Raw genomic sequence first — 13,274 nt, forward strand, 5'->3', positions numbered from 1 at the left:
GTTAAGAGCGTGTGTTATGTTTTCTCTCCCGTTGCAACACATGGGCTCTTTTGCTAGTCAATGTAAAAAGACATGAAAGAGGTAGTTCAAATTGATCTCGACCATTATCAACCCAATGAGCTAGATTGTTTCGACATTGAGGGCTCAACATGTTTGGCTTGCAATTAATTTATACCTAATATCAAGTTGAACATTAACCATGATCACCGGTGGAGTTGCGTTAGGGCGAAACTGTGACGCGGCCCGCCCAGTCCAAAGCATTTGCATGAGTAAAAGAGTAGTTCGGTGAGTAAAACAGTGCCTATGTACGACTCAAAGCCCAGTCTGGCCCGCCCTGGCATTTTGTTGTATCTCCGTCACTGACCATGATACCATTAACTTTGCGAAATTTAACAAAGGTTTTCTCGCGGAACTTTACCTAAGTTTATATCTCCACATTACCATTGTTTTTTTTTACAAATTTGGTTAAACTTTATAAAATTTGATTCAAAAAAAAATATGTATGCGGAGTAAATAAAAACAAAGGAAGTACGTAGTGTTGTGCAATCCAAAAGTAGTGGGATCTTTAACGGACCGCGAATCAATGAGTCTGCATACATAATTAACAATTGTGTGTCACCTTCCTCCCTGACTTTTCATTTGAGCACGTCAATGCTCTCTGCCTTGATGAACATAATTATATTGCGCATTTTTTTAAAGCTTAGATTGCTTTGTTCTGCCGTGGGAAGGTGGAATGCCACCGCCACCGCCACCGCCACCACCACCTTCCTCGTTGCTTCCCTCGCCATCAGAAAACACACCCAGAGCGATCCCATGGCTGAGCATGGATATACAAGAATCAAGGTAGCAGGCTAAAGGGCAAAATCCCGTTTCGCCGCGCGTGCCACAAACTTTGACCTTGCCAGGGAGAAACTTGGGCACCACACTGCCTGGACGCCTATTTATTTATCCATCCTTGGAACATCTGCAACACCAAAGAGGAATCCCACCAAAGAAACCAAGAACAGAGCTGAAACATGGAGACCACGGTCCCCGCGGCGACAGCCACCACCAGCTCGAGCGTCGGCCACGGAGCCGGCGGCGGTGCTGCGAGAGTCCTGCTCCTCCCGTACCCGGGGGCGCAGGGCCACACCAACCCGATGCTCCAGCTCGGCCGCCGCCTGGCGTACCACGGCCTCCGCCCCACACTCGTCGCCACCCGCTACGTGCTCTCCACCACCCCGCCCCCCGGCGCGCCCTTCGACGTGGCCGCCATCTCCGACGGCTGCGACGCCGGCGGCATGGCCTCGTGCCCGGACATGGCGGAGTACGTCTCGCGGCTGGCGGCCGTGGGCTCCGAGACGCTGCGGGAGCTCCTCCTGTCGGAGGCGCGCGCGGGGCGGCCCGTGCGCGTGCTGGTGTACGACGCTCACCTGGCGTGGGCGCGGCGGGTGGCGCAGGCGTCCGGCGTCGCGGCCGCGGCCTTCTTCTCCCAGCCGTGCGCGGTGGACGTCGTCTACGGGGAGCTGTGGGCGGGGCGGCTGGCGCTGCCGGCGACGGACGGGCGCGCGCTGCTCGCGAGAGGAGCGCTCGGCGTGGAGCTGGGACCGGAGGACATGCCGCCGTTCGCGGCGGTGCCGGAGTCGCAGCCTGTGTTCCTCAAGGTGTCAGTTGGGCAGTTCGAGGGGCTGGAGGACGCCGACGACGTGCTCGTCAACTCATTCCGCGACCTCGAGCCAAAGGTGAGCCATACTTCTCTGCTCTAGTCACTCGATGGGTTCTGTAAAGACGAAATCACGTGAGCGTCTGTAGGACGATAGACTTTCTCTGTATACAAGCTTGAAGAAATCGTCCACAACTAGCCGTGCCCGCGCGGCGGCACGCCGCGCCCCGTCGATACGTCACGTGTATATGTTGGAATTTTTCAATCAAAGAACAATAACACATTATAATTTTTGCTAACATATATTGGCCGAAAAGTTTCTACTATTCAGCTTAGTTAACTACCATCGAATTACCTATATTAATTCAATGCATTATTAAACACTATTGGTTACTGAGAAGAAAAATGAAAGAAGAACTATCCATCAACTCCCAAAAGGTGCAGCAGATCTAATCTGATTTTGTAGGAACCTCTTCTTGCGCAACATCAATTTTCTTGGATACTTGCAACAGAATATTTAGCAAGGAGCAGGCATTACACAACTCTATACATTATGAGCCAGAGGGATGATTGTACGACCCAAAAGGAGAGAAACTTCATTAATCATATTCATCATGCATGGCTGGACATGACAACTGATATATATATATATATATATATATATATATATATATATATATATATATATATATATATATATATATATATATATATATCAGCTATTCAAAATCCAATGAATTTTCCTGGAAGAAAACTTAGGTAAATTGACTATCTATTCTTTAACCAATAGCCACAAAGCAACATATTCCATAACCACATGAAGCAGGAGCCGGCATCCTCAGCCAGAGTTGGGTGTACTTGCGGGCGACCTCACCGTCACCAGCCCATCTGCAGGTATGCTAGCTCCACCTCTTCTCTTCTTTGTTGCGAATGCAAAAAGGAGAAGCTCAGATCTGGAGAGTAGCGAATGAGATACAAAATAAATTTAGTTTTATTTTGACGATGTCAATGAGTTAATAAAACTAATTGATAAATTCATGAAGAAGAAACAATTTATAAAATTAGTTCGGCTGATATAAATATAAGCTCACGTGGCACTTAGATGCATCTCCATGGGGTAAGTTTTCTCAGACATTTACAGTTGGCACCTATATTCTTTCATTATTACTGAAAATAATATTTAGAGCACATGACATCCTACTAAAAAATCAAGACCTCAAGATAACATGCATAGTCACGGCCTAATATCATCCAAGAATTTAGGTGGCACACTGCCATTTCTGTACTACCACAACACTTCTTTGGGTTCCTCACTTAGGTGCCTAGTGCCTACGGACCAGGGCCAACTAATTTATGCACCATATAATACCCTTCTTTTTGAACTGAACTGTAAGATTTTTTAAATATAGGGAAATGGTAAAATTTATCAGATCTTATTGAAATAGTGCCCAGAAGGATCTCAGAACTGACATGTGTTGGGCGATGTCCCTCCCCGCTTGGTGTCCTTGCCCGTCTTGGCACATCTGTGAAAGAAATCATAGAATTGACTTCAAATATCAAAAAGATAGTGCCAAAACCTAAGCTATACAAACTGAATCTAGACCAGCTAAAAAGAAGTCCGATTGTTTGGCTAGTGGTCTTCACAAGGAGTCTTGCCGATTTGACCTTCCACCTCTTATTTAATGACATTCTTCATATGCAATCCAGTGGATTGTGGGGGAGGGAGGGATGAGTAGAATATGTAACAGGCCAATTCTGCATTGTATGATTGTATTCTGATATACTTATAAACTAACATGTCTATCTCTGGCATACTTCCCTCTCTGTACCATCATGAGATTCAGGTTCTGCAGAAAGGTTCAAACACGTACATTCATTCTCACCAAATCTCAAATTTGGGGTTTCCAAACAACTGGTGTAGACTGTAGTGCTCTTACAAAATAGATAAAGTAAAAAAGTTCTTGCACAGACCGAGGCAGGCAGCTCTAATCTTGGTTGCAATTTGAGGGCCAATTCTAATGGTATCAGATTGTCAGCACCTGTAACATCCCAAGGGATCAAAATACCAATTCGTGTAAATCATGTCACACCATTAAACATCAATGTTAAATTTACATATCAGTACCGTCAGTAACGAAGACATTAATGAAACAAACAGAATTTGCCCTATCTAATAAAAGTAGAAAGAGCAACATAGATCCACATTCTTCCTGCAGTATGGCCTATCTAATAGAAGTACAAAGAGCAAAATAAATTTGTGTTCTCCCTGCATTCCATGATGTGTGTTTTGCCTTGTAAGCCACCAGAAAAATATGCAGGCGACCGTGAAAGTAACGCTATGCTTGACAATCAAAATTCCAAGTTTCAAACAGGATATGAAGCAAGATCCCCAAACCTGAATTCATATAGGGTTGGCCATTCATACGAAGAACAAATAAAATATTGATTTTCTATACTAATATCAAGGTGGTGGCGATTGACACACAGAGGCCGCAGTTGTTGCGGTGTCGAGCTCAAACGGCATGAGCTCTGCCAGGGACCGCCATTGTGACGCGCATCACATCCACCGTCATTGTCACATTCTGCCGCCACCTCCTGGTTTGCCACCATTCAGCAATAGAACTCCTATGAAATAAACAATCAGAACAAAGCGGGGAAGGAGGATTTCTAGGCTGATCTCCAGGCCGGAAAAAGAATCATGGGAAAAATCTAGTGTACTCGAGGAGCAAGAATTGAATCCAAGGGGAGGTTAGCTCGAGACTGATCAAATGTCCAGACCACGACGGTGGGCGACCTGTACCTGCACTGCTGCCCCTGCCGTCGTTGCTTCCGCCTTCCAGGACAAACAACGACAACACGACATCGAGCAGTGAAAAGAAGGAAGAGTGGAAGCGGAGGAAGAGTGAGGGAAGGAGAAACCTGAGGTGAGAGCATCGTGCCGCTGCCGTCGTCTTGTGTTGCTTCTGCTCGCTACTCCTTGCGGACCCCCTTATTTGCACACGAACAACAAACACACTGCATTATCGCTGCTCGCCATGCCCGTCGTCGGCCCCACGCACCGTCGTTAGCTCTCACCATCTGAAGAGTCCTCTCCTCCTGTCTCCTCCCCTTTGGCAATCCACAGAATCTTCTGACATGGCTGCATAGCGTGGCGCCCTGCTGAGCCCGCTTCTCGCAGGACACGACTCCACTCTGCCGGGTCCGCCGTTGTTGCGCTGCTGGCATCGCTGCTCGCTGTGGCGTCGTCCGGCTGCTGCTGCTCCTGAACCCCATAGCCGATCGCCGATCGGAGCCAGAGCAGGGTGTCCCTCATCCGCGCGCGTGAAAGCAGGAGGAGTCCCATCTTGGCACGGTTGTGGCGGACGACGGGCATGGTCGAAAGATGAGAATGGCATGGGGAAGAGGGCCTTTTATAGGCGGCACGACGGTTGAGCGGCGACATGTGGGTGGGGCGGTGGATAAGCGGTAGGCGGCACAGATCGAGAAACCACGAAGCTTCTCGTGATCCTTCCATCCACAGAGAGAAGGACACGCGGAGGAAACGGAGAGAAGAGATAGCGATCTATCTGGGACACGCATGCACACTCCGATATATTTGGAAGAGTCCACAGAAACCACGCAAAACCAGCGGGCCCAGTCAAATCACATGCACGAAGCGACAACAAAACCAGAAGAATGTCCCAAATCCACGTTGAAATCGCTGCGATCATCAGGAAACCCCTCCACGTATCAAATTAATGCACGCTTCGGTCTCTGGTTGGGCAAACTTTTCAACGTGAAACCATGCTGGCCCACGTGCACCCAATAATGCTAACCGCACCCAACCGCATCCAAGAATTCAGCACACACGTTAACAAAAATTTGATCGCAAGCCTAGAGCCACCAGGCGTTTTTACCCCCCAGCCTACCAAATTAATACCACGCGTCATGTACGCAGTACATCACGGGTCTTTTTCACCCAAGTGGCTGATTCTCACGGCAAAAAGTTTGCCTGGAATAGATGTTTGGTTATTATAAATTGCACACAACACACATGCTGTTTATGGTTGCAGCGCGTGCACATTTTGGGCATAACCAAGAAATGGTAAGCGTAAAATTGCCTCCAAAATACATTCGGACAAGTTATAAACTTATAATGTGGGAGACCATGCTAAGAGGGCTCCTTGGTTCAAAGGATTTTCATAGGACTTTTGAAGAATTAGAATCCTTAGAAAAATTTCCTAAGTTAGATTGTTTGATTCATACTTCCTTTGTCTCAAAATAAGTGTCTCAACTTTGTACTAACTTTAATACAAAGTTATACTGACGTTAAGACACTTATTTTGGGACGAAGAGAGTATGATTGAATCTTATAGGAATTTTTTCGATGGAATTTTTTGTACTACTTCCCATAGAATAGCATCCATTCTCATTTGTTTTTCTTATGATGCAATCAAACAACACAAAAACCTGTAGGATTGAGATGAGTATGACATTTTAATCCTATGTTTTTTTAGAATTAATCCTATGTTTTTTCTTATGCCCGGGTTTTAGAATCCTGCGAATCAAACACATATACAAAACACGAATTTACTTGTTAGCCAATAACTCGATATAGTACACCATTGTAGTTTTATATGAGTTTATATTTTATATTTATAGTATGAGGAGAACCCATAACATCAAATGAGGTTTGAGATTTGCGGGAGCCTCAATGCGTCTATGCTTGATTTTACTTCACAGAATGTGCATATGTTACCCTAGTGAATAAATATGGCACATCCGGTGTGAGCTGTGAATCGAGTCCATATGCTTCTTTTCCGCGGCGAAATTTATGTGGTTAGGAACAAACAAACTCGCTCCTATGAATAGGTTGTGCCTATGCTCGATTCTGCTTCGTTGGGTTCAAATAGAAATTGATCTTTGACACATTGTCATTTGAGCAGGAGGCAGAGTACATGGAATTAACATGGAGAGCGAAGATGGTTGGCCCAACCTTGCCATCATTCTACCTCGACGATGATCGCCTACCATCGAATAAATCATATGGTTTTAACTTTTTCAACGGTGATGCACTGTGCATGGATTGGCTAGAGAAGCAAAGCAATTCATCCGTTGTGCTGGTGTCCTATGGGACCGTCTCTAATTATGATGCAACCCAGCTAGAGGAGCTTGGCAATGGACTGTACAATTCTGGCAAACCTTTTCTTTGGGTTGTAAGGTCCAACGAGGAACACAAGTTATCCAAAGAACTCAGGGAAAAATGTGAGAAGATTGGATTAATTGTCTCATGGTGTCCCCAACTTGAGGTTCTTGCACATAGGGCTATTGGTATGATATCACACAACATATTTCTTTTCATTCTTTGTTGCACAAAGTTATTACAAGATATGACAAAACGATGGTGATAATTATATTTTAGTTTTTAATTCCTGACATACATGCAGGTTGCTTTGTTACCCATTGTGGATGGAACTCGACACTAGAGGCACTTGCTAATGGTGTACCTCTTGTGGGTATTCCGCATTGGGCAGACCAACCCACCATTGCAAAGTATATGGAGAGTGCATGGAGCATGGGTGTGCGTGTACGGAAGGACAATAATGGATATCTAAAGATGGAGGAGGTTGAGAGGTGCATTAGAGAGATGATGGATGTGGAGAGAAATGATAAGTACAAAAGAAATGCTGTGAAGTGGATGCAAAAGGTCAAGGAGGCAATGCGGGAAGGAGGAAGTTCAGACAAGAATATCGCTGAATTCGCTACCAAATATTCATCAATATAAAGTTTGAACAATGTTGTACTTTAATATAAGCAAGTAGACAGTGATTTTGGCCTTATAAAAGTTTAGAGTGACTGACATTTTTCATATGTAATTGTAGTGATATCTTCTTCAAATTTAAAAGTATGTTGGACTTTATACGACGCGCGGTTTTTTAACATGTTATATGTGATTCTGGTCTGGAAAGTGCACTGCATTATTTGTAGATAGCCCTCTCCCCCAATTATTACTTGGCATTTATCAAAGTAGGAGGTGAGGGTTCCTAAAGAAAATACTCTCTCATGTGTCATGCATGACAATAAATGGTACCGTCTATAATACTATGCATGATGTATATAGTATCATACACTAGTATCATATACATGATACTAGTATATGATACTCTTCACTATGGCCAGCCTAACACAATAAGGCTGGTCGTAATGGTAGTATCATAACTAGTATCATGCATGCCAACTAGGCAATTTTGATGAGGTGTCATAGTATTAAATGAAGAAAGAGAGGGTGGAGTATCATATCATGATACCGTATTATAATAAATGCTATGCTACTTTGTGTCATGCATGGCAATAAATAAAGTACTACATGATACTAATATGTGATACTATGCATTAGGGAGGTAGTATCATACACTAGTATCATATGCATGATACTAGTATATGATATTCCCCATTACAACCAGCCTGATGGATCTAAAATAAAAAATAAATATAAACATAGTTATGCAATAAATAGTGCTTCGAAATAAGTGTGCAACATGTCAAAACGGCGGACAAGACTTGCCTGCTCCCCCGGCGTGCACCCATCCGTACTCCCGCATACGTGGCATGATTTGATTGGAATAAAATAAGACCCGGCCCCACCCTCTTAAAATCAGGGAGGAGATGATTAGATTAGAAAAAAAAGACAGCCGTAAGATGAAGTGGGTGCACGGATGGGAGCATGAGGAAGGAACAAGCAAGCCGGATCCCAAAATGGCACCCTTGTCGACGACAACCGAGGAATGAAAGGATACCTTGTCTAACCTGCCACCTCACACTAAGCCCATATAAGGCGCGAACTAGCCGAGACCAGCACATTAGTAATTTCGTCGAGTTTAGAAAAAGGTACATGTCATTCTTTTTAAGAGAATTAAATGGAAAAAATATATAAAAAACTAAACATCTTTTTTTAGAAAAGAAAGATGACCCCCGTCTCTGCATCTAACAGATGCATACAATCATTTTATTAATTACTCTTAAGGACTTTACAAAGTAGTACAACAATATGTCTGAATCCGTTATCTTATAAACATTTGTCGTTACTTTAATCCATATGATGAAAAGGTGCAAACTGGGCCAAATATTCAGACCTCTCACATAAGCCTAACATCTAAAGCTGGAGGCCCCGACCGAGCCATATACCGGGTCCGGGGCACAAACTGGTCCGACGCACTCACATGTGTCGTCGCCGCCATCTTTCACTAGTCCATCTTAAAAGCAAATTGAGGTTCCAACCTTGACAGGTCCCTTTGTCATCGACGCCATCATGACAAATTTCACCTACGCGAGTCCATCTCCAAGCAATGGACGCAGATCCATGCTAGGATAGTCCCCGTCGTCGCCCACCACCCGTAAGCGTCACTCAACACCAAAGTTTCCAAAGCGGCGCCTTCAAGAAGGGGATGGCGCCGTGAGCGCTGTCACCGTCCAACAAAGTTAGGGCTTCCGTGTTAGAATAAATCCGAGGCATACCGTCGATCATCCGAGGACCAAGCAATCACACAAGCACGACACCGAGATTTGTTAACGAGGTTCACCGATATGGCTACATCCCCGGCGCCTGACTACGGGCGCTCTTCCCCGTGACACCGTCACAATAGCGCACCCTGGCCACCCGGGCGTCGGCACACGTCGCCTGCTCCCCCCTTGCGCGCCTGTGCTATTATGTTGCCATAGGTTACATCGTGTGTCTAGCCCCGCTATATATGAGAGGCCTAGGATACAAGTGTCCTACTAGGACACGACTCCACATCCTATCTAAACACAATACTACTACAAGTCCAACTGTAACCTACCTTGTACACTATATTCGACACAACTCTAACAAACTCCACCTTGACGAATATTTTTCACTACCTTGAATTCTTCAATGCGTCAAACTTCCATGTACATTGGACTTGAGCTTATCCCATGAGTACCGCTGCTACTTCAAAGACTCCATATGATTCCACCCGCAACTTGTAGTCCCTTCTTTTCATGACCACAGTCAACACTCGAGCAAAATCAAGTTCCTTGTTACTCTAGTTTGTGCTCCCAACTTTCAGAGTATCCGTCAACGCCATCACACACCGATCACTAATCTGCGTGAAAGTGAACAACTTACATATTGGGTGTCACACATAAGAGTTACCTGAACTCAACATCACCGCTCCTTTCTTGACAGCCTGTCTGAAACTTGAAGAAATTTCACCATTGCTTGTAGTCATCCCGAGTCAAATTGGCAGTTGTCTCACCACATGTATGACCACCAGAGCCATGGTCCGTCTCCATGCACCATGCATACCGCACGCCTCGCCGCTATTATCGCGTCGAGCCTTCGCTGTCCCGGTCGAGTCTCAAGGGTTGCGAACCCACACCACTCAACCCTCACTGCAGAGTACCACCGATCATCGCCGACCGATGACGAATTTCACACTTCCATCAGACCACTGGGCTCCAGTCCGAACTGCATGTCACTCACTTTTTTCCCCTTGCTGAATAGGCTTCGACTCTGTGTGCACTTACGTCGTAGCCCCTCAATTAGCACCGAGTGAAGTCCTCCAGACTCCAGCTCCACCTTCAACATGACTCCATGATAGATGATCAATCCACCCCCGCGCCTCGTCGACTTCAAGCTCTCATGTGCACCGTCTTGAATCAACCCCGCGCCATAGTCTTGTGGAAGCCACACAAGTCCTCAGACCTGCGCCACGTGTTTCCACGCCCCAGAAGTCGGTCACCATCAGCATCACGCTCCTATGTCGCTGTCGCCAATCTCACCATCGTCTTCTGTACCAACCGACTCACGTCGATCCGTCAGACTATCTAGTCCAACCAAGCCGAACTTCTCCGATTGCATGACACGCTCGGGGCTCCCAAATCGTCCACCACGAATTTCCATCCATCACATGATAATTTCATCTTAGCTGACATGACTTCCCGCAACACCCTCAAGCATCCATGTTGTGCCCCTTGATTCCACCACCGGAAACTAAACGCCTATACATTAGTTCATGCATCCCTTCACACACGAATGACTTTATTCCAGTTATCTGTGCATTCCCCCGAGGCACTTGCTCCAATCATCCTTGCATTGGCAGGATGCTCCCGCTTTGCATCCACCCCACCCCACGCGCCACGCCACGCCACAGCGCACAGCACTGTTGTTGCTTTGGATGCGCTAGCCCAGATTGGCTGTGCTGTGCGTCTCCGAGGGACCCCATGCCCACCCGAGTCCCAACCACCATGACAGTTGACAGGCACGGGTCTCGCCTCTCCCTCGGCCCCGGGGAAGAAATCTTTCGATCAAGTCCAGAACGGCAGCTGAAACCACACCATTGAAATTTTCTCAATTGTACGATGCTACAACAGTTCAGTTCTGGAAAGTTAATCGTTCAGAATTGACTAGCCAACGTTCCTTCCTTCCAGTTCCAGGTGAACTGGAGCAGCACCCAACTCTGACCGTCCGACGGCAGCAGGCCAGCAGCCGGGGTTGATGGATTCCGCTCCCCAAAACCGCCACGTTTACTCCAAATCCAAACTTAAAACAACTTTTAACCATCCACTGCTACTACTACATACGAGTACTCCACTGGGATCGTGCTGTCCGCAGTTGCCGGCGGCGCTCCGTCCGCGAAGTGCAATGCTTCTTCCTCGTGACAGCAATGGCGACGCCGCCGCCGCGCGCGCCCCGTTACTCGCCAGCTACCGCGTCCCACAACCCGACCCCCTCCTAGACAAGCCTCGTCGGTCAGAATGGCTCGGTTTCTGGCGCGGCGGCCCGGCGTCGGAGGTGGATTGGGGCTCCGTGCGCGCGACGTGCAGGGAGTGGGTCAAGCACCCCATGAACATCGCGCTGCTGCTCTGGCTCCTCTGCGTGGGCGCCTCCGGCGGCATGCTCGCGCTCCTCCTCCTCGGGCTCCTCGACCGGGCGTTCCCGGCGCCGGCGGCGAGGGCGCACTGGGTCGAGGTCAACAACCAGGTGCTCAACGCGCTCTTCACGCTCATGAGCCTCTACCAGCACCCGGCACTTTTCCACCACGCCTTCCTGCTCTGCCGCTGGCGCCTGCCCGGCGACGCCGCCGAGCTCCGCGCCGCCTACTGCGGCAAGCAGGGCGGTGGCCCACCGCGCCGCGGCGAGCGCGCGCACATGGCCGTCGTCGTCGCGCTGCTCCACCTCACCGTCGTCTGCCAGTACGCGCTGTGCTGGCTCTACTGGGGCTTCACCGAGAGGTCCCGCCCCGAGCTCGCGGAGGACGGCTTCTTCGCGCTCGGCGTCGGTGCGCCGGTCGCCGCCGTCGTGTACACCGTGTGCAGCCCGCTGGGAAAAGACCCGTGCGGCGACCTCGCCGCGTGCTCCGACGCCGCCTCGCTGAGGCAGCAATGCCCCACCAAGGCGGCGCACGCCGTGGCGGTGGTCGAGCCGGAGTGGGCGGGCGGCATGTTCGACTGCGGCGGGGGCGCGGCGGCGGGGTGCTGCCTCTCCCTCTCCTGCACCTTCTGCGTTTTCGGGTGGAACGCGGAGAGGCTCGGCTTCGGCAACGCGTGCGTGCACGCCACCACGTTCGCGCTCCTATGCTTCGCGCCGCTGTGGGTGTTGGGCGTCACGGCGCTCCACGTCCACGACGTGGCCGTCGGCGACGTACTCGGTAGCGCCGGCGTGCTGCTCTGCGCCGGCGGCCTCCTCTATGGCGGGTACTGGAGGATCCAGATGAGGAGAAAGTTCCGGCTCCCGGGGAGCGCCGCCTGCTGCGGCTCCAAGTCGGCCACGGACTACGCACGGTGGCTGTTCTGCTGGCCGTGCGCGCTGGCGCAGGAGGTGCGCACGGCGAGCCGCTACCACATCGAAGACGAGAGCTTCTTCCACAGGAAGGCCGTCGCCGCCGCCACGAACGACGAGCCAGTGCTCACCGCGCCGCACAGGATTGCGATTGCGGCGTCGGATCACGAGGGGTCATCAAAATCAGACGGGCACTTGGTGGTGGTTGTTCATGACGAAATGGTTCCACCGGCTGTGGTTCAGGTTGCGGTGGCGGGGGACGATGGCACATGCGAGCAATGCAATGTCGTTCGTGTTGAGAAGAAGATGGAGGCGATCGACGTGGTAGAGGAGGATGGATCGTCTTTGTTGGCTTCCAATGGAGAAATGGTGGACCATGGATTGTCTGGTGGAAGGTGGAGGGTGGAGAAGGTGAGGAGGATGATCAATGTGGTCACCATGGTGTCCTTGCTCGTCCTTTTGTACACAAGGGGATTTATTCTTTAGGGGGGCATTGAATTTAAAGATGATTTTTTGCGGAAAAAAGAATTTAAAGATTATTATGTAAATAGTTTTAGGATTTTACTGTTTGCATAGAGCAACAAGATTCACAATCAACTGTACATAACTCTGTAATTCGCGACGGCAGTTGCAGTTTGCAAAGTATAGCATGTATTCCCTCCGTTCTGAATTACTTGTCACAAGTATGAATGTATCTAGATGTATTTTAGTTCTAGATACATCCGTTTCTGTGACGAGTAATTTGAAACGAAGGGAATATCAGATTACAAAGTATAACCTTTGATTTTTTTTTGCAGGGCTGTGATTTTTTTTTATCGTAGGTATACATACACCAACAAGAAAACCTTAGTC

At 48.3% G+C, this 13,274-nt stretch overlaps 2 protein-coding genes across 3 annotated transcripts; both read left to right on the plus strand.

Annotated features, from left to right (window-relative positions):
• Positions 1-772: 772 nt before the first annotated feature.
• LOC125508683 (UDP-glucosyltransferase UGT13248) lies at positions 773-7,541 on the plus strand. Of its 2 annotated transcripts, none has more exons than XM_048673453.1 (3): positions 773-1,721; positions 2,433-2,536; positions 6,568-6,737. In XM_048673453.1, exons 1-3 carry the CDS (start codon positions 1,017-1,019, stop codon positions 6,587-6,589), a joined length of 831 nt encoding a protein of 276 aa, XP_048529410.1. In that variant the 5' UTR covers positions 773-1,016; the 3' UTR covers positions 6,590-6,737. The 2 variants fall into 2 exon arrangements, with proteins under 2 accessions (XP_048529410.1, XP_048529409.1); XM_048673452.1 differs by lacking the exon at positions 2,433-2,536 and adding an exon at positions 7,069-7,541 and having other exon boundaries at positions 798-1,721; positions 6,568-6,952.
• A 1,927-nt stretch (positions 7,542-9,468) lies between these two features.
• Positions 9,469-12,950, plus strand: LOC125508684. The gene has a single exon (XM_048673455.1). The coding sequence runs from the start codon at positions 11,139-11,141 to the stop codon at positions 12,906-12,908; it is 1,770 nt and encodes a 589-aa protein (XP_048529412.1). The 5' UTR covers positions 9,469-11,138; the 3' UTR covers positions 12,909-12,950.
• The last annotated feature ends 324 nt before the right edge of the window (positions 12,951-13,274 follow it).

The sequence above is a fragment of the Triticum urartu genome, chromosome 5, assembly GCF_003073215.2.
Source record: "Triticum urartu cultivar G1812 chromosome 5, Tu2.1, whole genome shotgun sequence".
NCBI lineage: Eukaryota > Viridiplantae > Streptophyta > Magnoliopsida > Poales > Poaceae > Triticum > Triticum urartu.